This window comes from Lampetra fluviatilis, chromosome 10 (assembly GCF_964198595.1).
Source record: "Lampetra fluviatilis chromosome 10, kcLamFluv1.1, whole genome shotgun sequence".
Classification (NCBI taxonomy): domain Eukaryota; kingdom Metazoa; phylum Chordata; class Hyperoartia; order Petromyzontiformes; family Petromyzontidae; genus Lampetra; species Lampetra fluviatilis.
The window spans coordinates 8,143,972-8,171,957 of NC_136284.1; the positions used below are offsets into that span (position 1 = coordinate 8,143,972).

Genomic DNA, 27,986 nt, shown 5'->3' on the forward strand with positions numbered 1-27,986 from the left:
TAAAACTGAACATGCAAAGCATTCAGATTTATTAGATTTTTTTTATACAGATAAAGTGTTTGCCTCTCGTATACCTGAGTAAAATGTTGGCATCATCTTTAATACAACATAGGTATTGGTCATACGGTATTCGTAACATACCTAGTGTACTCAAATTTCATTTAAAAAATACCTTACATATATTTTAGTGCTTTTTGAGAAACTATGTATTTACACTCACGATACCGCACTTTTCCCCTCAAAAATATAGCATTGGAGCATTTACAAATTGACGTCAAATATTGACATTTTCAGTGCATTAAAAATAGACGGTCCATTGCTGTCACAACATTTGTTTGCAACAGAACCCGCCATACAAACTAATCTGTCGAATTCCTCCTTTCTTTAGTGCTGCCCCAACTAGGCAGCCGAAGACTGTCCTGCTGTCCTGGTGTTAGGGTTGCCACTTCTGAGGTACAAAAACCAGGACATGTCATGACAAGGAGAAGAATATCTGACAATACCAGAAGAGTTGAGAACTACATGTAAATGCATTGTCTCAAGTGGTTTATTAGTACGCGACTGACAACAAAAGCCAGGACTTTTAATATTCTGGGAAGACTTACAGACTTCCCAGGATGGCAAGCCACTTCAAAGAGAGGTTCCTGGGAAAAGCAGGACAGGTGGCCCACGCGGCAGTCTAGGACGAGGTTGTCCATGCACGCGCGTGCGCCAACCCCCCCCCCTCGCCGCACTAGTCCTCGAACACCTCCAGGAAGAGCGGAGGGAAGAGCTCGCTTGGGCATTCCACCTTCATCTTGAGGAAGCGGTCCGTGTGGCTGGCGCTGATGAGGCGCAGGTCGGTCACCTTCATGAGCAGCTTGGGCCAGAAGAAGGGCATGCCGTGCTTGCGCCGCCGCACGTAGCGCTCGAAGGCCAGCAGGTACCGCTCCTGCATCCAGTCCACCTTGTCTGGCCTCGACAGGCCGGCGCGGTCTGCGACGAGGACGTCAGACGTTTCACGTCCCGCTTGGCTACGGTTGAATGCATTCGTACGTGAGCTCTCTGTCCGTCTGTAATGGGTTGGGGGCCCCCACAAGAACTCTTTTAAAGTTGATCCAGTATGAACGAGATTTAAGTTTGAAATTGTGTTGATAATTACGGGGCTTATGCTATCGAACAGCCTGGGTGGGCTGGAGGGGGTGATTTGACCATAATATACCACTTTAGTTAGAACGGATTGGTGAAGGTGCTCAGGATCTCAGTTCAGATATCACTCGCCACCGATGTTAGCCATGGCAAGGGATCGAACTTGGGACTCCAAGTCCATAGCGCCATGTGCTAACCGCTGCACCGTCGTTCAAGAGGCGCACACATGTGTCAGTGGAATAAATGCATTTTTTGTTATCCGTTGGATGCGTTGAAAAAAGTTCCCGCCTGTATTCACTTACATCACTGCACTGTATATTCAGCATGTAATTCGCGATTGTCTGTAAGTGCAGATAAAGGCTGGTGAATGACCTCGTGCGTGCAATGTGCGTATAATGGTACAAGATAAACGATGTGGAGCGCATACCGACTCAGCATTGATGCACTCACTTCGGGGACGGTGCGTGTAGATTACAAAGAAATCCAACAATGCGACAGACAAAAATAAAATAAAAAAGCACTCAACTGGCTTTTCCTACAGCAGGCACAAGCGCACGTTCGCCGTGTGGGCACAACACACACCAAGAAGGGCGCTTTAAGTCGCCGGGACTATTTCTAAAACCAAACTATTTTAAATTTTACCAGGTAATGCCCACTGAGCTAGATAGCTCTTTTTCAGAAGCCATCTGGACACAAATGATAGCTCAACAAAGTGGCTTATCATCTAAAGCAGTGGTTATTAACCTTTACTGCAGCATTGCACTCCTTTGGTTTTCAATCGTTACAAAATATATAATGTTAATGAATGCATAGAGGGTTTGATGAAACAAAAGTAGTTGGTCTTACGTGCACGTGCTTAATTTGTGTTTCGATGATTTACCTTCTAAAACAATCTGGCCATGTCTTCCACCCACAAAAAAGGGCATCTCGCACTCCCAGGATGTGCGTGCACCCCAGGTTAAGAACCACTGCTCTAAAGGCATGCTTCTCAATGTGGAGGGAAAATCCGGGGGGACCCAGATAAAAATCCATGCGACCATGGGGAGTCCATGCAAACTCAAAATATGCAGGTGTCAAGATCGGGATCGAACCCACGGCCTCCTGTATACAAGGCGAGGTAGTTAACATCTCGCCACTCTGGGACTGTTGAGAAGCTAACGAGTTTGCGACTATGTGAAAGAGCATGCATGCATCTGCAGCTGGGATCGAATGCCATGCCAAATGTTACCAAACGTGAACTCCGAATTGAACAACGTGGACCTTTTTGGAATTCACGGTCTCAAGTGGATGCCTTCTCTCACCACGAGCACCGCCGCACCCATCTCCCCCACTGCAACAAACGCTTCAATCCACTATTGTTCTTCACGCTTACGATGACGAACGTGAGTGAGGAGCTGGCAATGGGCCAGCTCGTTTCTCATAATGCATTTTTAAAAGGCCTCATTAAAGTTGTGTGTTGTTAAACTGCTTATTTATTTAAGTGCTTTAATTGAAATTCGTATTTAAACGATTTGTTGCCATTAAATTAACGCACCTGACTCGAGGTGGCTGGGATGCCCAGGGGTTACAGAACCACTGAGACACTGGCTTTTGCATCCAGGTTTCAGTCAGCTATGGATAAACCAGCTTCTCAGGTGCAGTGAGTTGATGGTCTCAGCCCGGTCACGGATGACTACACACAAAAAACATCACATCAATATTGTGTTTTCACTTCATTTGGTGACATTCCAGCTGTTGAGAATCTAATTTTTTTGTTTGACTGTCATGCGACGGACAGTACTTGATAGCCTGGGTACGTGGGAAAGTGCAGTGCCCTAGTATGTGGGAAATAAAATCACTCGAAGGGACATCAGCAAGTAGTTCTGTGATATCACCTTCCATGAACCGTTCTTGAACACAAGTGATGCACTGTCCCTGTGAGAGTTTCCAAACGGACACTTCACTCCATGGCATGATGCCGATAGCACAACAATCAATATCAGGGGGAAATAGGAAAAACAATAAAAATAAGTGACATAAATTTTTTTAAACCCATCGCACCTGAAGACATGAGCAGCACGGCCTGCAACAGAGCCACCTCGGTGTCGTCGAGCTCAAAGCTGACGAGCGACCTCCCCAGCTCGAAGATCGAATCGGAGATGTCTCCCAGTCCGCCGTGTTTCAGTTGCTGGCGCCTGACGGCCACCTCTCCATTGAGCGTGAGCGTGTCGCTGTCGGCGTCGTAGCGAACGGCGGCGCGCAGGGACATGATCTCCATGCAGCAGCCCTTGAGCAGGATGATCTGATCTTCGCACGGCAGCTGGGCGGGCACGTGCACATAGAATCGAGTCACGCGTACGTTTGGTGTTGGAGTACAAGTACGTCGGGCACCTCCGATTAGCAAGGTTGGCTACGTGCGGTGTGGAAGAAGTTCAACATGTATACGTCAGCTACCACCGTATTCCACAGACGTAGTCTGCAGGAGCGTACACAGCCAGGGAAGAAGGTGCCATGTGGTTCCCGAATTGAGTAATTCGCGGGTAATATTTTACTTAAATTTGGACCGTGACGTCGTTACACATGGCCTACAACTTTTATGAATAACGTCAAAGGCTCTTTAACATCCGCTGTAAAACAAGCGGCACGTATTCACGTTAATATACCAGCAGTATTAACTAGGGCGGCCGTTGGGGCTCAAATTGCGAAACTTTTCAATAAGCGACAAACGCGCTGTAACAGCACATAATGAATCGGCGACAATTCATGAAAAGTGTTACATTTTCATGCCCGTATATGGAGAAATTGGGCGTGGCTTTTCCCAAATACGGTTATTGGGGTGTTTTCTTGCCCAAATAAGGAATAGAGCAACGGGAATCGTCAGCTATGGTCACTCAATGCTCAACCATAGCTCGATCACCTCTTGATCAATGATTGATCACGCCCAATTCTTCCATATATGGGCCTAAATTAACATCATTCATTCTGTCGCTGATTAATTTATCATCAATTCTGCCGCGGATTTGTTTATGTCCTCCTCGGCCATGTCACCGCCCCCCACACACACAGACGGCTTCATCTCAAGGACCGGGCCAACGACCGAGAAAATACTTCCACGCCCGGCACGTCCACATTCAGTATACAGTAAAACCTTGGATTGCGAGTAACTTGGTCTGCGAGTGTTTTGCAAGACGAGCAAAAATTTTAAATAAATATTAATTTGATAAACGAGCGAGGTCTTGCAACACGAGTAGTACGTGTATACGCTTTGTCTGCCGAGCGTCACGTGATCACAACTGATATACGAGTGCTTTGATATACGAGTGCTTTGGATTACAAACACGTTTCCGGAACGAATTATGCTCGCAATCCAAGGTTTTACTGTACCTCGAGCTGCGGCTGTGAATACTAGTCACTTGCTTAGCCCAGTCCAGCAGAGCCTTTTACACACTGTCAAGGAAAGTGCTGTTACCAATCGCCTGTTAACGTGAAAACAGGGCATGGAGAGGTGGTGCGTCCAACGCATGCCCTGTCTCCTTCGTCTCCGTAGTGCTGACGATGACTGCACAGCACTGGCTATGTACTCATTTTAGGCTGAGCTGACCTACTGGAGATCAAGGTTCACATTCTAATTATCGCTGGTGTTATAATGGTCAGGAATTTAACCCGAGTTCTTTGAATCAGCCGACAAATACACGTTTGTCAATCCACCGCTGGATGAGGGCCTCCCCACGCCATACTTCACCATGCCGGTCAGCGCATGTTGATGCAGGCGGTGAGCAGAGACGTGCGATTCTAGGATCACAGTCGAAGAATTTGATATTGCCGCATTGCACACTGCTGCCCACCACGTAGCCCCCGCAGCAGTAGCCTCTAACACTTGCTGGTTGACTCAACCAAGCTTTATCCAGGCTCCACTGAGATAAGATCAAGCGCATCTCGGGTCGTTTTTGGGGGGGTGGGGAGGTCATGGGACAGTCACGAAGAGTATCGCGCGGTCAAGCTTCTACCTCCAGGAATCCCGTGAGCTTCTTGGCAAAGTCGACCACTCTGGTGATGGCCGGGGTGATGATGCTGGTGAAGAGGCTGAATGCGGCCAAGTCCACCATCTCTCCGTTCTGTGCCGAGGGCCGGCCTACCCCGTCAGGCTGCGGGGGAGACAGCGTCCGTGAAATTCTCTGCACCCGAAGGCGATTTGATTCTGTTTGGCAAACCTCAAGTGACGTTTCTCCGAGATGAGAACTCCAGAGGAGTGGCTGTCCCTGCAAAACGGAAGACCCCAAGTTCGTCTCGCTCTTCTGAACAAAAATTCATGGCCGTGTGGGATTTCCCCCATTAAATGACAGCACAGCAATTACACCCAAAACACATTTGATGTCTTAGTCTCTACACAAAACCATCACATGTCCACAACCATCAACTTGAAGACAAATGGGGTTTTTTGTCCCCGACGGGCAATAAAGGATTGTAACAGGTTACCGAAAGAAGCGAGAGCCACTAGCCCTACATTCAAAATATAATGAGCAAACAACTCATCGGGAGCAGACAAAGGCACCGTGCATCCACCACACTCCCATGCAAGTGGAGGAGCGACGCGCGGCTGTTACGCTCCACTATCGGCGTGAGCTGCACACGACGTGAAGGTGCCTGGAGCACTGCTATTCCGAGTGCACGCCGAGTGCCACTGCAGTTACACCGCCTGCACACTCGATTGCTCTGCTAACGCCTAAAGGTCCGTGCCTGAGCCATCGGTCGTGCAACCGGGCTGCACGCGACGATATCGTTTATATGTTGGGGGGCGGAAGTCTCTGCAACCGGTTGTGAGCAGTTGCGCAACCGGTCGCTCACGGTAGAGACTTCAGGCTCCAAGTTTGAAGCGGCGATCTGCTCAGCGGTTTGGCTGCGGCGTGAAACCGCCGTGACGTGCAGGTGAGAGGCACACGACCGTGCAGGGCTCAAGCCACCACGATACCCCCCCCCCCCCCCCCCAGTTGTACCAGGAACTTTCTCTTGTGCCTCCAGTCTCCGCCCTGAGCGTTGGAGGAGGTGTGCGCCTCGGTAACATTCTGGATGAGCGCCCACTCCTCGGGGCTGGGCACTCCCCACGCGTCGCCGCTCATCGTCGACGACTCCCTCTGCGCCAGCTGCTGCTGCTGCCGTCGCCGCTCCCGGTTTTCCTCGATGAGACGACGCTTGGCCACGCGCTTGCGGTCGTCCAGCACCACTGCACGTGCGCGAGAGAAAGAGCAACCACCCTGAGAAAACCTCCACGGGCACTGTCGGCAGATTCCTTGGCGGTTGGCACGGCCGGGCAGGAGCGCATTAATCACTCAGTGCAGAAGTTCCCCCGGTTGGAGCCTAGCGGCAGCCCTGGTTAATGGGACAATCACGAAAAAAATGCGTGCCATCTACTTCGCAGTGGACGTTAAAGAATCCATTATGTTGCTTAACCCTTTCTAATTCTGATGACGTACGTGTACGTGTACGTCATTAGTCAAAAATTAAATAACTTTATTGGTACATTTTTAGGTCGGAAAACGTGGCGAGGCTCCAACTAGGCCATGCAGGAGGGCGTGTGGCACAGTTTGGTGCCAGCTTTCATAGAGTGCGGTCGTGTCGCTACAGTTCTCTGCGGTGAGTACAATGTCTTTAAAAACAACGGTGCTGTGCCTCTATGAATAAAATTAACGCTAACCGCTTGCACGTTCCGAGATTCAGCGGTGAACGGGACCCACCCTGCAACTTGTAGACATCTCGGAGTGGGAAAGGGTTAAAAATATATATCGAAGGCTGTGTGTGCTGGCATCACGACCCAAATTTGCCGAAAGAAATTAGGAGTTGCAATTTACCGAATTGGGCAAAGCCACACAGCAACATCGCCCCCTACTGTGAAACTGCTGTACAGACTACCCGTCTATAAAACATCGTTCCTTTGTGATAACCTCATGCTGTACGAATGTCGGGAACACCAAATGTACGAATGTTTTGTTTTGAATTAAAGGAGCACGGGTTGGTTCGTGGACCACACAAATGTCGTGAAACTTCCTTCCCGTGGCTATCGAGGTGTCATACACTGGCTTGCCAGGAGAAAGCGGTGCAGCAAATGTGCACTCCCATCTGTTTCATCTGTATGGGATAGAGTGTTGCCCCCTCGCCCGCATGGGTTTTCCTCCGAGTACTCCAGTTTTCTCTCACATGTACTCATTCATTGACTGATAACACCTGAATGTGTTTTTTTCCAACTTCTTTCACACTGTACGTAGCCAACCGTGCTAATCGGAGGTGCTGGGAAGAACAACAAACGAAACACAAAAAAACAGCTATATAGAAATTAGTTTTCAATCTATATTTAAAAGTGCATATCTCTAGCGGCTTCCGAATATCGGAAGAGATCGTTCCAGACGGCTGCAGGTGCGCATCTGAAAGCGCGCGATGCAGTATATATAGAGGACCTCAGAGCTTGGGAGGGAATTTGGCACCGGTTCACCGCCTGGCTGCCTTTCCCGCTTTTCCGTGGTTCCTCGCGCCTCTGAGCCGTTCTCTCTCTTCCAGAGTGTGGCGGGTTACAAGTTGATACTATTATTATTATTAACGAACAGCAGTGCCCCCTGTGCCCCCCCCCGCCCACGTACCCCCCCCCCCCCGGGGGTAGGGAGGCAGTACATGTCAAGTTATCGAGGTCAATGCAGCCAATGCCGGTATCGCTTCCTTCCTTCTGCCAGATCCGAAAGCAGTTGCACAGCCGACACCCGATCTCCAAAGTATGCACTTACAGTGTACCACTTGTGGAGTTTTATTTTGAGGGTGTGAATGTCAGCCCCCCCCGCCCGCCACCCTCCCCCTCCCATATTGAGTGCCCTGCCCCCCCCCCTCCGTGATGTCCCTTGATCACCGAGTCCTATAATCGAGGTGGCTTATGGCTCAGGGTTTAGAGGAGTGAGCTGGCACCATTGAGATCGTGGGTTCGTGTATGGGTTTCCATTCCGTAACATGTGTTCAGATGTGTAACGAGTTTGATGGTCACAGTCTGCTCACTGATGATGGTACACAACACAAATGTAAGTTTAAAATGTGCTCGTTCATTTAAATTGGCGACACTCTGATAATTAAGAGATAGATGGGTTGTATACCATGCAGCAAGTATATGTCTGTTAGCACGCTGTGTGGACAGTGTGTGTGGATAAAAAAGGTCACCTGAAGTAGTTCTCATAGATATATTTCCTTTAAGTAGAATACAATTGAGAAAGAGACAGAAGTTTGTTTTTTAACCACATTTTTCTTGATCTTGATACGACTATACGTGTGTGTGTGTCACAGTGGTCAGACGATTCAAACAATTCAGGTTAAAAATTTCGATGATAACACTATTAGTAACTGTTATGTGTACTTCATCGGAATCACCCCAGGTCGGCTCAGCCTAAAATTACTACAAAATGACTATATGGTACAATTACCACTAGTGGGTGGACTAGAGTACTAACTCATTCAATAAATCCAACTTGTATTTGTATTTCTTCTTTATGACCCTTGGGCTACACCCATTTCAAACCTTTAAAAACAGTCTGCATCAGCAGCAGACCATGCTTTCCCACCTGATGACGGACGCTTGTGTTGCGCTCGAAACGTCCTGATCTATTTTATTTTATACCTACGTGACTTTGCCGAAAGAACCAACGAGTATGTATTTCTTCATGGCACCTTTCTTAAAATCAAGGCCTCTGTACATAACTGACTATATATTACACTGTTCTTCTTAGCCTCCCATTATAATCGATCTGACAGCAGCTCATAGACCCAGACTGAACAGCTCATTTATGATTGGTCAATCGGAGAGCAAACGCAGAGCTGGAGGAAGGAGAAGACAGCTCCGTAGAGATCGGCCGTGCCGTGGCCGTACCCTCCCGTGTAGCTCTTTCGTCGCTCCACTGCCGGACGAGGAGTTACGTAGCAATATAACACCACGCTTGCATGGTCACTGCGGGATGACGAAGGCGGTGAAGCATAGAGGATGGAGCGCAGTACCGTACAGCCAATGCATTTTTCCACACTGCGCATCTGCTGACAACAGCCCGCGACGTCCGTCTCATGCGTGGCGGTTGCCCGTCCAAGGTGCTCGAGCCGGGGTTTTGGAACCCCGCCGGCTTAGTTTGCGAGCTCCGACACGAATCTGGCGCATTCCGGTTGATTTGGTCACAGGCTCTCGAGCGCGCTTGGGAAGCTCTGAATGGACGAGCCGCGGTGTCCCGGTTACTCACAGTCGGTGACCATGCCGACAGCCAGACACTTCTTGAAGCGGCACTCCTGGCACTGGTTGCGGTTGATGCGGTCGATGGTGCAGGTCTCGGAGAACTTGCACACGTACATGACGTGCAGGCTCTTCTGGATGGTTCGGCGGAAGAAGCCCTAACGTCGAGCGACGGGGTTCATGGAAGAGACAGAGGGGAGAGAGGGGGCGGGTTTGGGGGGGAGAGGTATGGAGTTGGGGTGTTGGCGGTTGGGAGCGGAGGAACATTTTTTAAAATGGCAAGAATTAGTAGATAAACTCCGGTGGGCTGGATAAATGACGGCGAAAACGACTAATAGCTGAATGTCTTTGAGGCGGTCGAATAAATATTTGTCACATTAATGAGAAAAGCGGTCTAAATTGACAAACCAGCACATGCAATACCTCAACCATAAAGCGCAACCATGCATTGTTTTTGGCTTTCCCCCAATTTGATCCCAATTGCACGATCAGCGGGCACAATGTCACAAGACGTAGAATCAACGCGGAACTCTCAATGAGCAGTGCAACCCTTTGTGTTAGAACACGGCCCTTGAAAAGGGATACCACTTGTGAAATCTCATCAAAGTAACCTCTGGTCCACGCAGATGATGGCAGCACTTTCCTACTCACTCTGTGCCACCAAAATAATGTATTTGTATTTCTCAGGGCTGGAATTTAGCCACATTGAGTGCAGGATAATAAAAAAAAAATGTACGCGATGGGTTGTGTTTTTTTTTTGTGCAGTCATTGTTGGTGACTGGTCCGAGACCATTGACTCGCTCGACATTTGAGAAGCCTGTTTGATCAAAGACGGTTTTCCTGGTTTCGAACCCAGGATCTCAGTGGCACCAGCTCAGCGCTCGGGACCTCTGAGCCTCTGAGCCGCCCCCGGCCATTTTGCATCACAACTCGTTTCTCACGGCGTCGGTATCCGCAACGGTTTTTTTTTTTACGGAGAAGCCGGGACTTGCGCTGTGCCCGCGTGCGTGGAAGAGGAACGGCATTGCACCTTGCATCCCTCGCAGGTGATGCAGTGGTAGTGGTACCCCGTGGCCTTGTCACCACACACAGCGCACGGCTGCCCCTCCAGGAGGTAGCTGGGGATGTACACTGCGAGGGCACACAGCACACGAGACGGTTCGAAACGAGCGGGTGCCACGCGCGTTGATCAAGTCATGCTTTTTCCCGCTTGCGTTTGTCCTCGGAAGTATTTCCTTTAAAACAACAGTGCAGAAGCCATCATATACGTGAATAGCCCTTGTTGATTTTGAAAGGGTTTGTCTGTTACTTTATATCTACCGATGGGTAACTGGTCATATGGCAATTTTAGTCTGCTCATCTGTAAACATTCTTCAAAGTATGTTTGTATCATAGTGCCGTTCTAAACTATTATTTACTCAATCCGTCTGGCCTTCTCTATCTCTCTGCTGCGAGAAAGGGAAGCTGCCCAAATTGTCACCTATTTTATATTTTTCCTGCTCTGTAGGGCAGTGCTCTTGGTAGGTGTCTCCGAATTTTGGGAAAACCCTTTCATAAATTGGAACAGTTTTTAATAGTGTATGCTCATACTACTATCAACACATTTACTACAGATCTGTTCATACCAGATCACATTCACGAGAGTTATAGTTCCACTCCAGACAAGTGGACAGAGTAATGCATAAACGCCTTCAGCCTTAGTTGGAAAGCATCTATAGGAATTGGTTATCCTTCAAACTTGAATTGGTTATCCTTCGTTAAACATCACGACACTACGTTTGCAGGAAATTACACATTCACACTGAGACCGTGAGAATTACAACTCTCAATATCACGTGATCTCAACCAAATTCCGTTGGTGCATGAATACTGAACGCAAAGCCATAATTTAATTGTCGTAATTTCATACCTGTCAACCCCTTATCAGTGCCTACCTTATTACAGACCAATTCAGACCTTATTGCTCACCCCAGTCCCCTTATAAATCTCTACGTTCATCCTACAAAGTCCCATCACAGGGGAAAAACACAAACAAATAGACAAAACTAAATTATCTTCTTGGTTCTTTCGGTAAAGTCACGACGTTTCAGGCGCCACACAAGCGTCCGTCATCAGGTGGGAAAGCACCTGATGACCTGATGATGGACGCTTGTGTTGCGCCCGAAACGTCGTGATCTATTTTATTTTATTTTCTACCCACGTGACTTTACCGAAAGAACCAAAGAGTATGGATTCCTGCAGTCACGAAAGCTTCAAATCAACTCTATTTCCTTGTACAAGAATACGGGGTAAACCGTACGGGTTGACACGGTATGTAAATTTTATCTATATGTCCACTGTGGGATGAAGGTGCCTCCCGACGCCATCTCGGTAATTCGTACATTGATTCGTGCTCGCCCACACTGCTCAGTGGTGCAGGCTGGTGGAGTAGGCACCCAGAGCACCATGTCTGATATCACTCGCCACGGATATTAAGCGTGGCCGGGGATTGAACTCAGGTCACCAGCCACCAGGTTGGTGCCGCAGTGTGCGAGCCACTGTGCCCCGCCACTCCACACCACGCACCTTCTGATGCCCATGTTGACGAATGTTTAAATGCAGGGTGCTTAAAAAAAATGTGAACACTTCCGAGAATTTGCAACAATGCCACAATAAATGTGCCTCCAGGCTTTGGAGACCACCTGGAGAAGATTTCAGGCCACGTGTTGACAATGATGGCGAACAAGTGGAGACTCTTTTTGAAGCTATTAACATACATTTGTTATCATCTTACAGTGTATTCTTAAACACGACAGTCCCATATAGGTGTTAACATTTTTTTGAAGCACTCTGTATTGCCTCATTCCTGAATCTGCCTCCGCCACCAACAATGAGGCAGATTGCCGAGGCTGCGTTTCAGCAATTTGGTTCGATCCGGGATCTCTGACTATTTAACTAATCGAACACTCTCCCGATCATCAGAATCGATTATATTACTCATCGGAAAACCCGAGCGGAGATGCGTCGAAATATCTCACGTCCGTTCCATTGACCTCCGCAGATCTGCGAGTCCTATGCGAGTCGATTATTGTCTGTGTTCGTCTATGGGTCTCTTATGTAGGTCATCGGTGACCGGTCCACCAATTCGCTCCACCTGAGAACCAAATTTCATCACAAGGTGGCTAACAACCCTATTTGAATCCAGCAATCGTACCTGTGTTCTGACAACCCCCCCCCACCACCACCACCACCTAATCCACCCAGCCACCTGAGCTCTCACCTTTCTTCCCTTGCTTGTCGTCGTTGCCCGTGCGCTCGGGGAACTCCCGCTCGAGTTGTCCGGGGTCCCCGACCGCCGCCACCACCGCCGCCCCGTCGACCCGCTGGAACTCTGTGCCCGAGCGCCCGGGTGTTGCGGTGCCGCCACTCCGCTCGCCCGCGTCCATCTCACGCCCGCGCAGGCACGCGCGCTGCACCGACGGTTGACAGCAACAACGCGCGGTCACACGACAGACAGAGAGAGAGAGAGAGACAGAGACGACCCGGGGGCAGGTGCGCGCCACTCCGGTCGCGTTCATCCACTCAGCTCTTGTTGATGACCGTTCAGGGGCTCGTCTATCCATTGTGAAGCGTGCAGACGGCTCATCGGTGTGTACAGACCCGTAACGGCGGTGGTGTGGGGGGGGGGCTGTCCCCCTGCCCCCACCGCTGATGGCTTAGCCCCCCATTCTAAGAATGTTGTGGTCAAGTCAAAAAATGTTGGCACAATATTTAACACAAGCGGAGGGGCGCTAGGTAAGGTGCCAAAACGAGCGGAATTAAGAGGTGGCCGTCACAGACGTTCCTCGCGCTGTTAGAATCTATAGTTATTATTATTTTGATGATTACTACTAATATGTTTGTTTACCCAGGAAAGCCTCACCGAGTTTCAAGACTCGTTCCAAGGAACATCCTGCCAAGTTTTTTTTTCAGTTGGAGGCGATGTTGCTATGTGTTATCCAATTTGAGTGATTTGCAGGTTACTTTGCAGCGTCGGCATGCTTGACCAATACCACTTACTTTGTATGTGTTTATTTTTTTATTTTTTTATTTTATAGCTACGGGAGGACACTGGAGAACTCGTAGGATACCCAAAGTGGGAGAACATGCAAACCCCACAGAAAGATGCAAGAGTCTGGAATTGAACTTAGGATTTTCTTGGCGTGAGGCACAAGTCTCAGCACTGCGTCACGCTGTTTCCGATAAACCCAGGGGTTTCGAGTTCGAGCTGAATGTACGAAAAACAAAAGCAGATTGTATCATTACCCGCCAAGATGTTGTACGGTCCCACTTTATACAAGGTCACTCACTCTGTGTCAAACTCGTTTTCCGTGGGTTTTGTCTGGGTGAATCTCAAGATTCCTGATTCTTGTGAGTCCCCAATTCTCAACAATGCTGATGTTGATCACACAGAGTAGATGAATGGGCAATCCCCATTCATGCATTTAAAAGTGAAGGGTGCAATGAAGATTTCCAAATGCCTGTGCCCTTCACGTAATTACAGCGCTCTTGCCCACAGCTTATAAAAGGTCAAAGTGCAGCCTTGCAGTTGCCTAGTCACAACCACTGCTGGCAAAAGGACCTCCACTCAAGGGGGGTCTAGAAAAACCCCGTCTCAAAGGTAATTGGCCTCCTCTTCCACACCGGTCAGACATCTTGGAAGAGTTGAGTGTATCCCGCGCTTTACCCGCACGACCGACTGCGGTGTCACCATTCGTACTGCTGCGTGGACAGTGGTGACGGGGGATTCCAGAAACTGTCACCATTGTTTCACGGAGCCAAATAGCTGTGCGGTGCCGATTACCAACGACACGGACGTTTTCTTCATACAGAGCGGAGCGGAATGGGCGATCTGGAATCCGCACATAAGTGAAGCGTGCAATGAAGAATTACAATGCCACGATATAAATGACAGTGCCATGCATCCTCTGAATATGTTGCTTGCTGTTGCTGTTGGCACGGGCAAACTCCACAGATGTGTGCACTTACTGTCTCAGCTGAGTGAACAACGCTGGCGTCAGTGCCATCTGCCTGCCGCACGCTTCATGGGCTCCAAAAACGTAAATCTCGAATTTAAGTTTAAAGTGCAGCGTTTAGAACTGATTAAGAGGTGGAAATGCTCGAAATTGTGCTCACCTTATGGGCCGAGCTTCCTTGCCGCGGAAAGGAACTGCACTTTCAAGCCACCGCGAGACGCGGCATTTTATTCGGGCGCTGATATTAAAAAAACCGCGCTGAACGACGCCGTGAAATGTACCACTTGTCGCCAGGACCCCGGATTATAGACGCGAGCCATCGCTGGGAATTGAGCCAGCGACGCGGCTGTAATGCTCAGAGCGCGGAGCTGCGGATACATTACGCTCGCCATAAACAGGACGGGGAACTTTTGGGTGGCTGGCTGTCTGAGCAAATAATAATTCGAGCTGATAAATATTTGCGGCGGTAAAAGTGTAAAAGGAAATAACACCCCCCCCCCCGCATTACCGTGCTCGTTTTATTAGGTCCCAGTTGATTGTGCTTTCTGTGCAAGTGCGTCAAGCGGTCATCCTTTAAGGCGGGGTATGTGAAAATTCAGTTGTGGTGTGACTTATTTGCCAATACTTTTCACGCGAAGATGGGTGTCAGACGAAGGTTGTTACTCTGAATAGGATATAAGAGCTTTATTAGTCAATCAATGAATTAATTACGATACAGACCATTGCCAATCCACTGCTGGATGAATGCCTCCCCACGCCGTGCCGGTAATGGAGGTCGTTGAGGTTGTTTAGCCACGCTCATCAGTGGGGGGGCGGGGAGTGCGGATCACCCGGGACAGGTTCAGATATCACGCGCCTCTGATGTGAGCCACGGCCAGACATCATCCTCGGGTCGCCGGGGTCCATAGCGTCGTGTGCCAACCACCGCCCCACCGCTTCCCCCGCCTCCCTTTATACCCTGAGCATAAACTACGTGTTGCAGACTACACGTAGCTTGACCGTGCCGTAATGTTATTATTATTCTATCACTCCCACAGAGACACCTCGACAAAGCCAGAGGCGGGTAGTTGAAAAGAGCTGCTTTGCAATATGATCGTTTTATTTGCCCTTTCCGACCAAACGATGCAACGACGATGAGTCGCATCTTTTTTGCACGACGGTCTCTCGCACCGCAAGCACGTGCGTGGAATGCCACGTGATAAGCCACTTCGTTGAGCTATCGTTTGTGGCCAGGTCGCTTCTGAAAAGGAGCTGTACGGCTCAGTGGGTCGTACCTGGTTTTTGTTATTGACGCCCTCTCGCTGGGCAATGTAGGGTTTCCCCGATGCCGTCAATGTTTACTCGCTCATCGCTCATTTATCCGTTGTTGGATTTTACTTTTAAAAATATGTACACCGGAGTTCCACCCCTGTAGTGTGATCTCGTTTAACTCGGGAGGTGGGCATACGAAACTCAGTGTGGGGGGGGGGGGGGGCACGAGACAGCCAATGCTAAACAAAAACATAACTTTAAATAAACGTGCAACGTGAAATAGATCGCGTGGCGAGGCTACGTGTGTATTGTACCGACATTTTGACCGGACTGTAAGAATCAATGAGGGCAGCTGAAGCCTTCAGCAGGGAGGGGGTGCTCAGCCCCTTCGAGCCGCCCCCCTCTACCTCCAGCCCCAACGCTGCAGAGTCTCCACTGGGAGTGGGTTATCTGCATTGCAGTGGAGCGGCGGTCACTGCTCAGGCAGTGGCGGTGAACGAGGGATTGTCGGCCGCGTGCACGCGAGGCCCATCGCACGCATTCCATCGCGTCGGTGGTCATCTACGGCGGTGTTTTTCATTGCAAGGCTCGCGGGCCACTAGCGGCCCTTGGTGGCCTTTAGTGCGGCCCCCCGACAATACACAAATGTGAAAACCCAAGGGTTTCAAATGTGTGGCGGCCCTAACACTGATGTCCTATTGACAAAAGTGCCCCCCGCCCGCCAACTCTGAAAATGAGTGAAGAACACTGTTCTACAGGATGCTCCAGATGTCTGGTAACCCCCCCCCCCAAAAAAAAAAAATTGAGCCCAAACATTTTTTCATTAGCATATTCATTTCTGTTTTCAAAGGGCCTTATTTAAAAAAAAAGTTTTAGAGAATCAAATGGAAATGACACGACATCTGGACCACCCTGGACATTCAAGCGGCACGGACCACGGTACGCGCACGGCCTCCCTGCGTTGGCGAGCGGTGAAGGTGGCATCTCAACAGATATAACCACTCGATCGTCCGCTGCACGATCAGTAGCGTGACTAGCGTGCGGGCAGGGGGTGCCTTGCCCCCCCCCCGCCCCCCCCCCCCTGGTGGCCAAAGCTACGAGTTGGGGCCCCCTTTGACAACAACCGTGAGATGTGTATTGATAGGTTTAGTATTGGAAGTCATCGTTTTTTTACCGTAAAGAAACGTAGAGTAACGTAACGAAATGTAATTTGCTTTGAATGACAGTAACTTCAGTAAAATGATGACGTCATCCTGCTGCACCATTTAAGACCGGAAGCAGGTGGATGGCTTCACTATTCTGGCAAATCGCCCGAAGATGCTGGATGTTATTACCAGCGAAACGTTGCACTCAAATTGTAAATGTTGTGGATTCACTCTTCAAACACACCGGTGGGCTGAAGAAGTAACTAATTGGCGTTTTGTTAACGTGACACATTTCTTACTGATTGGCCGTGTCGGGTGGTGGACGGTTGCGACACATTTCTACTTACGCGATCTAACCCATAAACCTTTATTATGAAACATAATCAAGTTAAAAAAATATCATATTGACCGTGTAAAAAAAGTGTGATTGGGCAGGATGCATGATTATAAGGGATGACGGTTGGTAAACCAAGTCGGACGACTCAGTGGCAGCCGAAGGAGAGAACGCGCCCGTGAGGGAGTCCAACAGGGAGATGGAGCAATGAAATGGGCTCCGTGTGCAGTAGCCGGACGGATCGTTGCATCACGAGACCGTGAGATATGGCGCTGGAAAGATCGTGGCTGACGATGATCACGATCATATGAAATGGAGCTGGTTAAATGATCGCAGTTTTTAAAGAATGTTCGAAATTTAAAGCCGTTTTGGAAAAAAAAACGTAATGGCATGCTGCGTTATCTGGTGACTGAATTGTTTTGACTGCACCTCAATTAAAGTCTTCAAGCTGAGGCTTTCTCGTGCGATTAGGAAATGTGACTGTCATTTTTTTTTATTAAAAGTCATACTTTAGTTGCGTTTGGATATTTACTTGTTATATTAGCAAGAAGATTCCTGCTTGCTTGTTTATTCATTAAACTATTCCCTATTTCACTCTTCAACAGAACAATACACATACAGTACAGGCATTTATTATATATGTAAAATACTGGTGCAATTATTATATAAATTAACCCATTTGGCCTTGAACTGCGTGCATACCTCCTATCTTTATGTGCGCCAACTCAACACCACGGAAAAGTTATTTGTTTACAAAGCCTTGGCGGTTTATGTTTCTAGGAATATATGTTATCAATCGCCGTTGGCTGTCGGCTACGACACCAGTGCACAATGACCTGCCCTTGTACCAGACTCTTAGAATAAAGTTTGGCGACTAGACACAGAAAAAAGAACGCTTGACATTTCCTACACCGCAATGCGACGTCTGAAATTCTGCCCGGCTTCTTTGGGGTGAAGGATTTTCCGTCTCCAGCCGACCGCACGCCTCAACGATCCAGCGATTTGGATTCGAGGATTGGTGGATCACGCAGCGATTTTATAAGATGTCAAAATCCCCTTTGACTGAAATGGTTTGCCAGAACAGGGCAATACAGCAGGTAGGTTCGTCAGCCTATCTGTGTGAACTTTTGATTGTCGTGCTCAATGCGCCCAAGCTGTTTGCGTAAAATGAAATGCATTATTTTAATATTTTTTTGTTATAATTTTCACCGGCTACTTCCCGGGTTAATGGATCAACAATAATATAAGTTTAAATAACTGTATCAATACACTGCACCATGCCATTCGTGACGGGTTCTTTGACCATTATGCTTCACCATGCTGGGCAGTGCAGGTTGGTGATAGAAAAGGCCCAGGATCGGTTCAGATATCACTTGGCACTGATGTTAGCAATTGCTGGGAATTGGTATTCAAGTGGCTGAGATGATAGCCCAGTCTATATATCTGGCTGTTAATACAGGGATTGTACAATGCCACCTTAAAGACGAAGCATTGTTCTACACGTATGCCTCCTTGCAGGCTGGCGGCTTGATCACATTCTATTTGACGACCGCTTTTCCATTTCTTTCAAAAGCTTGTAAGCAAAGGTCACACTGGCCTCTGAATATTTGTTACACTGTTCTCAGAATTTGTTTTTATCCGACTGATGGCAAATACTCGGGATTTTATATCAGCTCTTTTTGGTGCCAAGAAATGTAGACAGAATTGCCGAGTGTCATCATGGGTGACTGCCACATTGCCCCGTATAAAAAGTCGATTGTCTGGCTGTGTCTAGGAATATAGCAACGATACCTCATTCTGCTGTCAGTTATGCGAGTTGTTTCAACATGCTGTGGGTGTCCAGACACTCACCAACGTGTTTACATGCTGTCAAAGATATCGATACGTTAAACAGACTTTGTCAGACTTAAAACTTTCGTGACTGCAGGAATTCATAGTCTTTGGTTCTTTCGGTAAAGTCACGTAGATAGAACAATTATAATAAGAAAGAAAGTGAATTACGATGTATAGCATAGCAAAATATATCATGAGCCAAGTGTGGCTGCACCACGGAATATAAAACTGATTTTACCAGGTAAGGCCCACTGATCTATGAAGCTTCTTTTCAGAAGCGACCTGGCCAAAAAGTGACCCCTCAACGAAGTGGCTTATCATGCTGAAATGTATAGCAGCCAAATACTCGAAACGCGTGCTTTTAAATGTGGGGGGAAACACCGGAAACCCCGCAGAAAAATCCACGTGACCACGGGGAGAAAGACATGAAAACTCCAAATATACAGGCGCCAGGGTCGGGATCGAACCCACGACTTCCGATATTCATTTGGTAGGTAAAGCCACCTCATTCACTCTCGTAGATATATGTTACCTAATGCGACCTCTGTTCACTCTCATGGAGATCTGTTAGCTGAAGTGACTTCATTCACTCCCGCTTCATTCACCCGGTTAGTCTCTGCTGTGCATAACACTGGAATATAACCAATAAACACTGGGAATCATTCACGAGTCGGACACCTCCAACATCCAAAGTGTGGCTGTGCCCTTGCTGTGAACGCTGTTGGGTGCAGTGCTGAGCAACTTCTGTATGTTTTGCTCTGGGTCACTCACCATTCGCTCTGAGGTCATGGCGACAAACATTTGCCACGTGTGTGTGTGTGTTTGTGACAAGCACTCGCTAACAGCACTTGTCCCAACAGTCTATATAGGCTACATGGGTTATTTTTGCTTTGCATTTTTAGTGATTTTTATTCAAATATATTAGTTTTTTTTCAGAGACATTTGCACATGTCATCGTGATAACCCGACGCAGTATAGGATACTAGAATTGTTGACGAGTTTCCATCATGAATATTTAATAGTTATTATTGTGACACATGCGCTGGAATTCAATGAAGCCACAGCTCACCGGACGGTGGATGGAGTGGAGTAGCGATGTGCGGTGGTCTGCGCACTGCACTATGAACCCGGCGACGTGAGTGCGATTCCCGGCCACGGCTAACATCGGTGCTGAGTGATACCTGAACCAGTCCTGGGATGCTCCCCACACCTTTAATGAACCCGTACTGACCAGCATGGTGAAGTATGGTCAAACAACCCCACCTGGGAATGGCCTTCGTCCAGCGGTGGACTTGCAAGGGACTTAGAAATTACCGTGATTATTATTCATTATAGTTTTTTTGGGTTAGATCACGTAAATGTAAATGTGTCGTACACCCACCTTCACTTGACACAGCCAATTAGTAAGGCTTGTCACGTGAACAGAACGTGCCAATCAGTGCCGGATTAAGCTAGTGCGGGGCCTGTAGCATTTGTTATAAAGGGACCCTAATTAAAAACACACGTTAATATTAAAATACACATTTTTTTCTTGCATAGTAAAGTAATTGTATTTTTTCATTTGCCATACAGCCAGATAATACAAATCGCTAACCTTAAACACCCACTCGTTCATAAAAGTTGAAGGCAGTATAGTACTATAGTAATAGAGCAAGTGCAGAATCACTGCACCAGAATTGATAGCTTGAAAGCATTTAGCGTGGGGCCCTTGAAAGTGCGCGGCCTGTAGCATATGCAGCTACTTTTGCTACGAGAATAATCCGGCACTGGTGCCAATGTGTTACTACATCAGCGCACCGCTGTGTCACAGAGCAAGCCCACAACATTTACAATTGAGCAGGACGTTCCGCCGGTGACTACAACCAGCATCGCCAGGCGATTGCCAGACCTGTGAAGATGTCTTCCTGTTTGGCACGTTCCGGTCACGTGACGAACCTCACGAATTGGCCGTGTCGGGTGGAGGTGGGTGCACGACACAATTACGCGATCTAACCAACCCCCCGCCGCCCCCCCCCCCCCCCCCCAAAAAAAAAATACGTTATCATGAATAATATTAATTGCGAAAGCCTACGTGTCAACATTTATTAATGCTATTATTAAGACATTCAGCCTACCGATTAACCTGCTTTTACACCACATCCAAACAGTGTGTGCGTCGGCTCCTGTGGAACAACGGCAGGCGGTGTGGCGGCGTTCACGCACCGGGCAACTTGGTGAGGGCTGGTGACGGGGGGGAGGGGCACTTGCTGGGTTTATGTTTTGTGCTCTCACCTGCTCAGCCGGCCTGCCTCCAAGCAAGCGACGGTCGCAGTTGAAACGTCACACAAGCATCGCCCCCTATTAACCTGCACAAGTACTGTTCTTACAGAGCGCGCCTGAATAGATCGCACGTGAACAGAACACACCTGAATAGACTCGGCCTGAATAGATCAAACATGAATGGAGCCCATCTGAATAGACCACACCTTTTCTTTGGTTCTTCCGGTAAAGTCACGTCGATAAGTTCAAAGAAAATAACAAAAAACTATGAAGTTTCCATCGCAACACAAGCGGTCGTCATCAGGAAAAGGGGATTAGCTTCTAAAGGCAAATGTTTACAAAGGTTTGAAATGGGCGTAGTCCATCAACCGAGGAAATGGGTACAAACTGAGCAATCATTTGAAGGACGTTATTAACCAGTTTAAGTGATAACTGGCTGTGATGTTCCCATTCTACCACCTTCCGATGTTAGCTGGTATTTTCGGCTCTCTGATTTTACATTAACAGGTTACATTCCCCACACTTACACAGCCACCTCGCGCGCCGAGCTCGAGGTTGCTGCTCTGCAATCTCCCATTAACATGCTCAACTCTCACATTAACATGCTCACCTCTCACATTAACATGCTCATCTCTCACATTAACATGCTCATCTCTCACATTAACATGCTCATCTCTCACATTAACATGCTCATCTCTCACATTAACATGCTCATCTCTCACATTAACATGCTCATCTCTCACATTAACATGCTCATCTCTCACATTAACATGCTCATCTCTCACATTAACATGCTCATCTCTCACATTAACATGCTCATCTCTCACATTAACATGCTCATCTCTCACATTAACATGCTCATCTCTCACATTAACATGCTCATCTCTCACATTAACATGCTCATCTCTCACATTAACATGCTCATCTCTCACATTAACATGCTCATCTCTCACATTAACATGCTCATCTCTCACATTAACATGCTCATCTCTCACATTAACATGCTCATCTCTCACATTAACATGCTAATCTCTCACATTAACATGCTCATCTCTCACATTAACATGCTAATCTCTCACATTAACACGCTCATCTCTCACATTAACACGCTCATCTCTCACATTAACATGCTCATCTCTCACATTAACACGCTCATCTCTCACATTAACACGCTCATCTCTCACATTAACACGCTCATCTCTCACATTAACACGCTCATCTCTCACATTAACATGCTCATCTCTCACATTAACACGCTCATCTCTCACATTAACACGCTCATCTCTCACATTAACATGCTCATCTCTCACATTAACATGCTAATCTCTCACATTAACACGCTCATCTCTCACATTAACACGCTCATCTCTCACATTAACATGCTAATCTCTCACATTAACACGCTCATCTCTCACATTAACACGCTCATCTCTCACATTAACATTCTAATCTCTCACATTAACACGCTAATCTCTCACATTAACACGCTAATCTCTCACATTAACATAGCCACCTCAGCGCGCTCGCCGTGGAGGCCACTCAACGATCTTACTTTAACTTGCTAATTTTTACCTGGCAGCCCTTTAATTGGTGGAAAACCCACGACCGTCACGGTCGCTGCCCACCACTTACATTAACATTAGCTGCTAACATTTGGACTACGCCAATTTCAAACCTTTGTAAACATTTTGCCCTTAGAAGCGAACCCCCTTTTCCTGATGACGACCGCTTGTGTTGCGATCAAAACGTCGTAGTTTTTTTGTTATTTTCTTTAAACCCAGCAACGTGACTTTACCGAAAGAACCAAATAAATATGAATTCCTGCAGTCACGAAAGCTTTAAGTCAAGACCTCACGTGATAGATCACACGTGACTAAACCACACATGAATAGAGCACACGTGAAATTACCACACCTGATTTGACCACACCTGAATAGATCACACCTGACAGATCACGCATGAATATAGAGCGCACCTGATAGATGACAGGTGAAATTACCACACCTGAATAGACCAGACCTGACAGATCACACATGAATATAGAGCACACCTGATAGATCACACGTGAAATTACCACACATTAATAGACCACGCCATTCAATAGACCGCACCTGAATGAACCAAACCTGACAGATCACACATGGATAGAGCACACTTAAATAGAACCCCTGAAGGGTGCAATGTGATTTACATGTCATAATCTGCCGTTGTCTATCCACTACTGGCAGAAGGCATGTGCAGGCATGATATTCCACGACGTGTCATCGAAACGCCGCAACGCCTCTACATTTAAGTATTGTTGCATCGCGAAAGTTCACCCCGGGCAAGACATGAATTGAACATCACAAAACTTAAAAAAATCACAAGCGTCAAGTGACGCTTTGACACGGCGGATTGTGAAAATTCGACGGCAACAGCAACGCGTGTGGGACAGCGTGGCGTGAATATATTTGCGAGCGATCGCGAGCGTGCACCTTACCCATCGGACAAAGCTCTTACTGGCGTAACACGTCGCATCCCTTCATCCACGGGAACATTTCTGGTGGCGACTACGAGCGACGGTGCTTTGTTTTAGTCTTCAGGCCGAAGACGTGCGACAGATCCCACAGCGAGAAATGTCACGGCTGCGGAGATGGGCAGCAACTTCCATGTGCGCGCAGCGTGGTGTTTTGGGATTGGGGTGGGTGGCTGTGGGTGCAGTGTGGCGACGAGAGAGAGAGAGGAACGGATGTTGTGGTGCATGTGCGTGCGTGCGCGTGCGTGCGTGTGTCACGGCGTTTGAGCTTGTGCGTCCTGGTAGAGAGGGATGGAGGAGGGAGGGAGGAGGCAATTTTCGTGACGTCTCAACATTGGAGTTGGCCGCTGTCCACGCTCCGCTCCCAGGAACTTCACGTGACGCAAAATACCGATAGGGAACCGACTGCCTTTTTTCCCCACGCCGTCGTGCTCGTGTCAAGTAGTCTGCCTGTTCTAGATTTGAAGCTTTCGTGACTGCAAGGATTCATATTCTTAGGTTTTTTCGGTAAAGTCACGTAGGCAAAAAAATAAAATTTATAAAAGGAAAATAAAAAATAAAATAAAAATCACGACGTTTCGGAGGCAACACAAACTTCCGTCTTCAGGTGGAACCGTCACAGCACGATTGCTGTATCAAGTAAGAGAAATTCCAAGAAAACAGGGTGGGAGGAGCCAAGGTAGGCCCTGAATATTATTTTTGTGAGGTTCGGTGCGGCTGAAGCACGCCGTTATTTTTATTTTATTTTTATTTTACTTTTATTAATTTTAATTTTTTACCTACGTGACTTTTACCGAAAAAACCTAAGAATAGTCTTCCTGTAGTCAGCTTTGCTATATTGCAGCGCCCATGTTGAAGCCCGATGAGCGTTTGAGTTGTAACGAGGTCGGACACATTCCGTGTGATTTGGCCAAAGGATTCCTGACTCAGAATCCCAACACCACTCAACAAGTGCTGTCTGGCCGCAGCAGCAGCTCGAACGTGCTGAACTGTGACAATAAAACAACATGGAATGGATTTTAGCACTTCCTGACCTGGAGCGAACTCGCAATTTGTCTGGTCTGGTGACAAGTGCAGTCATTTGTGAAATGAGATTGTTTTTGTCGTCTATGACACCCTGCGTTATAGTGCGCTGTTGATAGTGTCGTCCATAAATGACGTCACGCACCTGGGGGGGGTCAGACATTTGTGACGATGTGTGACGATGGGGGGGGGGTTGAGAAACGTGACGTCACATACAAATGCGCAACTTTAAATAAATATAGACAACACGTTCTACTTAATGAAATAGACTTTTTAATAAATGTTTTCTCCTACATCAGAGTGCAGCGCCACATTAAATACGCACTACAATGGCAATAGTTTAAAGCGATTTGAAGCATGTTTTATTTATATTGGGGGGGGGGGGGGGCAAAGCTTTGTGACGTCATATTTGAGGGGGGATCTGACTTTTTGTGACGCCGTGTGACGAAGGGAGGGGGGTCAAACTTCGTACAAAATCGCGTGACGTCATTTATGGACGGCCCCTTGCCACGTCTGACGCACAAACACAAAACCAAGGCTTATATTGGACAAAAGAATATCTCCAAATACCAGAAGCGGTGATTAAACTCTATGTAGATGCGTTGTCTTGAGTGGTGTTGTTATTATTATTATGCAACTTGACAAAAACCGGGACTTGTACAATGAAGGCAGATTTCCCACTAGAGCGAATTCACTTAACAACAGGGCATCCTGGGAAAACCAGGACAGGTGACAGCCATATTTTAATTCGTCCCACTGATCCGTGGCTTCGTTAATTTAAACCGACGCTTAGGGTCGGAATACATGCGGTGCATCGAATGTATCGTTCACAGCAGTGACTTGCGGTGAGGTCAAGGACTGGGGAGGCACTGGCTCGTGTCAGAGCCAGATTCACACACTGAGGGGGGGCGTGGCCTCACGGAGGGGGGCGTGTCCTCACTGAGGGGGCGTGTCCTCACGGAGGGGGCGTGGCCTCATTGAGGGGGTGTGTCCTCACTGAGGGGGCGTGTCCTCACTGATGGGGGCGTGTTAGACACGTCCCCCTCAGTGAGGCAGATGTGATAGCTGCCTCCCCTGGTGATTTTTCATTGCAGTTTCATGACGAGACCAGCGAGCCTAAATATCTTTATACAAATACGTGATATAAGTTACCTGGAGTATGGAAGGCGAGGACATGAAATGAGGGGGTCTACAAACATTACATTGGTGACATACTGAGATAGTAACAGGCACGCGCTTATTGCCCGCGCTCCATCCAGTTACTGAGGGGTTGCGCAATCAGAGGGGAGGCTGAGCTCGTCGCTGCCTCACCTCTCGTCTATTCCTGTATATGCAGTGGAGCTCCGCATATTTGGCGATTTTGACTATAAAAATGATTGGAATCGTACAGAAATTACATTTATAACACAGATCAGTGGAAAAATCTTAATATTTAGTTTATTGATTATTATTTTTGTTTAACTTTTCGTAACAGCTATTTTCATTGGAGGTGAGGCTCTGCCTCCCCTGCCTCCCCTGACCGCACGTCCCTGGTTCACAGGTTGATGCAAATGATATGCGCATTCAAATATATCGCTGTTACATTCAGACTCGATGACACACTAACGTCGAGAAACAATACCAACGAGAAGATGTTTACAGGAATTAAAATGAACCACAAACTCGGGGCGCAGTGATTCATCTAATCGCTCGGCATGGCGGGAGTTACAACCCTCTTCGTCACTCCACTGCTGGATGGAGGCCTCCCCTCGCCGTCTCGGCCAATTATAAGTATTACCGGCCGTCTGGAACGCGCTCTTCCTTCCCATATGAAGAAGCCGGTGGAGCTGTGCACCTTTAAACCGTCGAGATTGAAAACTAATTTCTTTAGGACTGCCTTGCGTGTTTAGTTTGATGTCCTTCCCCGCACGTCCGATGAGCACGGTTGGTTACGTACGGTGCGTAAGAAGTTTAACATACGTATTTGGGGGCGTCCATAAATAATGTCACGCGATTTTGAACGATTTTGACCCCCCTCCCTCGTCACACGGCGTCACAAAAAGTCAGACCCCCCCCCCTCAAATATGACGTCACAAAGCTCTGCCCCCCCCCAAAGAAAATAAAACATGCTTCAAATCGCTTTAAACTATTGTCATTGTAGTGCGTATTTAATGTGGCGCTGCACTCTGATGCTACAGGAGAAAACATTTATTAAAGTCTATTTAATTAAGTAGAACGTGTTGTCTATATTTATTTAAAGTTGCGCATTTTGATGTGACGTCACATTTCTCACCTTCCCCCCCCCCTCGTCACACATCGTCACAAATGTGTGACCCCCCCCCCCAGGTGCGTGACGTAATTTATGGACGGCCCCTTTGGCCATACTTCACCTTTTTTCAGCGCAGGTTGGTGAAGCGGCGGAACCCAGAATGGTCCAGATATCACTCGCTACTGATATCACCCGTGACGGGGAGTCGCACTCAAGTCACAGGCAGTGTTCACAGCGTGCAGTGCGCTAACCACTGCGCCACCGCTCTGCCCCCATTACATTTTTTTTTACACGGCTTCAAACTCCGATTGTCGCTCGTGATTTCAACTCAAGGATGCCCTCTATGGAGAGAAACTGGGAAACACGTTCTCGATTTTCAACTCAGGAATGTCACCATTCGTATGAATAAGATATACTTTATCGAATCAATACGTGCATTTAAGCGTCATGCATCTTTTATGTAACGGACTCACAACACCTCTGCAGTCAGTAGAGGCCGCTAAACCCATCACATTTAAAAACAGTCGTATTTAAACGGTGTAATAAAATCAGCACGTTGCACGTACCTTCTCAGTGTCACACACACACATACACATTCCAGAATGTGACGAGAGTAGATTTACACAACGCAATGTCCGTTACATAGTTTAAATTAACAATATAATGGTGTACAGCCCATTCTGTCAATCCACTGCTGGATAACGGACTCCCCGCGCTGTGTTTGACCATGGGGGGGGGGGGTGTTTCACCATACTTCACCAAGCTGGCCAGCGTGGCTTGGTAAAGGGTGGTTGGGTTCAGGACTGCTTCAAATGAGCTCGGGTCACTGGACCCATATCACAGTGCACGAACCACTGCACCACAGCTCCCTCCCATGCACATCGCAATGTCGCTCGGATATACTTGCACGCATATCATACCCAGGCAAACCCCCCCCCCCCCCCCCACGTTATTCTGCGCAATGCACACAGCTCCCTTGTTGCCAATGCACTGCCGGATGAACGCCTCTCCATGTCGTGTTGGTCACGGGGGGTT

At 47.8% G+C, this 27,986-nt stretch overlaps 1 protein-coding gene across 3 annotated transcripts; it reads right to left on the bottom strand.

Annotated features, from left to right (window-relative positions):
- Positions 1-23,910, bottom strand: LOC144934528 (thyroid hormone receptor beta-like). Of its 3 annotated transcripts, XM_078860403.1 has the most exons (8): positions 23,645-23,910; positions 12,609-12,798; positions 10,380-10,480; positions 9,360-9,507; positions 6,102-6,328; positions 5,115-5,252; positions 3,169-3,427; positions 1-975 (listed from the first exon to the last, which is right to left on the bottom strand). In XM_078860403.1, exons 2-8 carry the CDS (start codon positions 12,772-12,774, stop codon positions 734-736), a joined length of 1,281 nt encoding a protein of 426 aa, XP_078716529.1. In that variant the 5' UTR covers positions 12,775-12,798; positions 23,645-23,910; the 3' UTR covers positions 1-733. The 3 variants fall into 3 exon arrangements, with proteins under 3 accessions (XP_078716529.1, XP_078716527.1, XP_078716528.1); XM_078860401.1 differs by lacking the exon at positions 23,645-23,910 and having other exon boundaries at positions 12,609-16,002; XM_078860402.1 differs by lacking the exon at positions 23,645-23,910 and having other exon boundaries at positions 1-1,052; positions 12,609-16,002.
- Between the last annotated feature and the right edge of the window lie 4,076 nt (positions 23,911-27,986).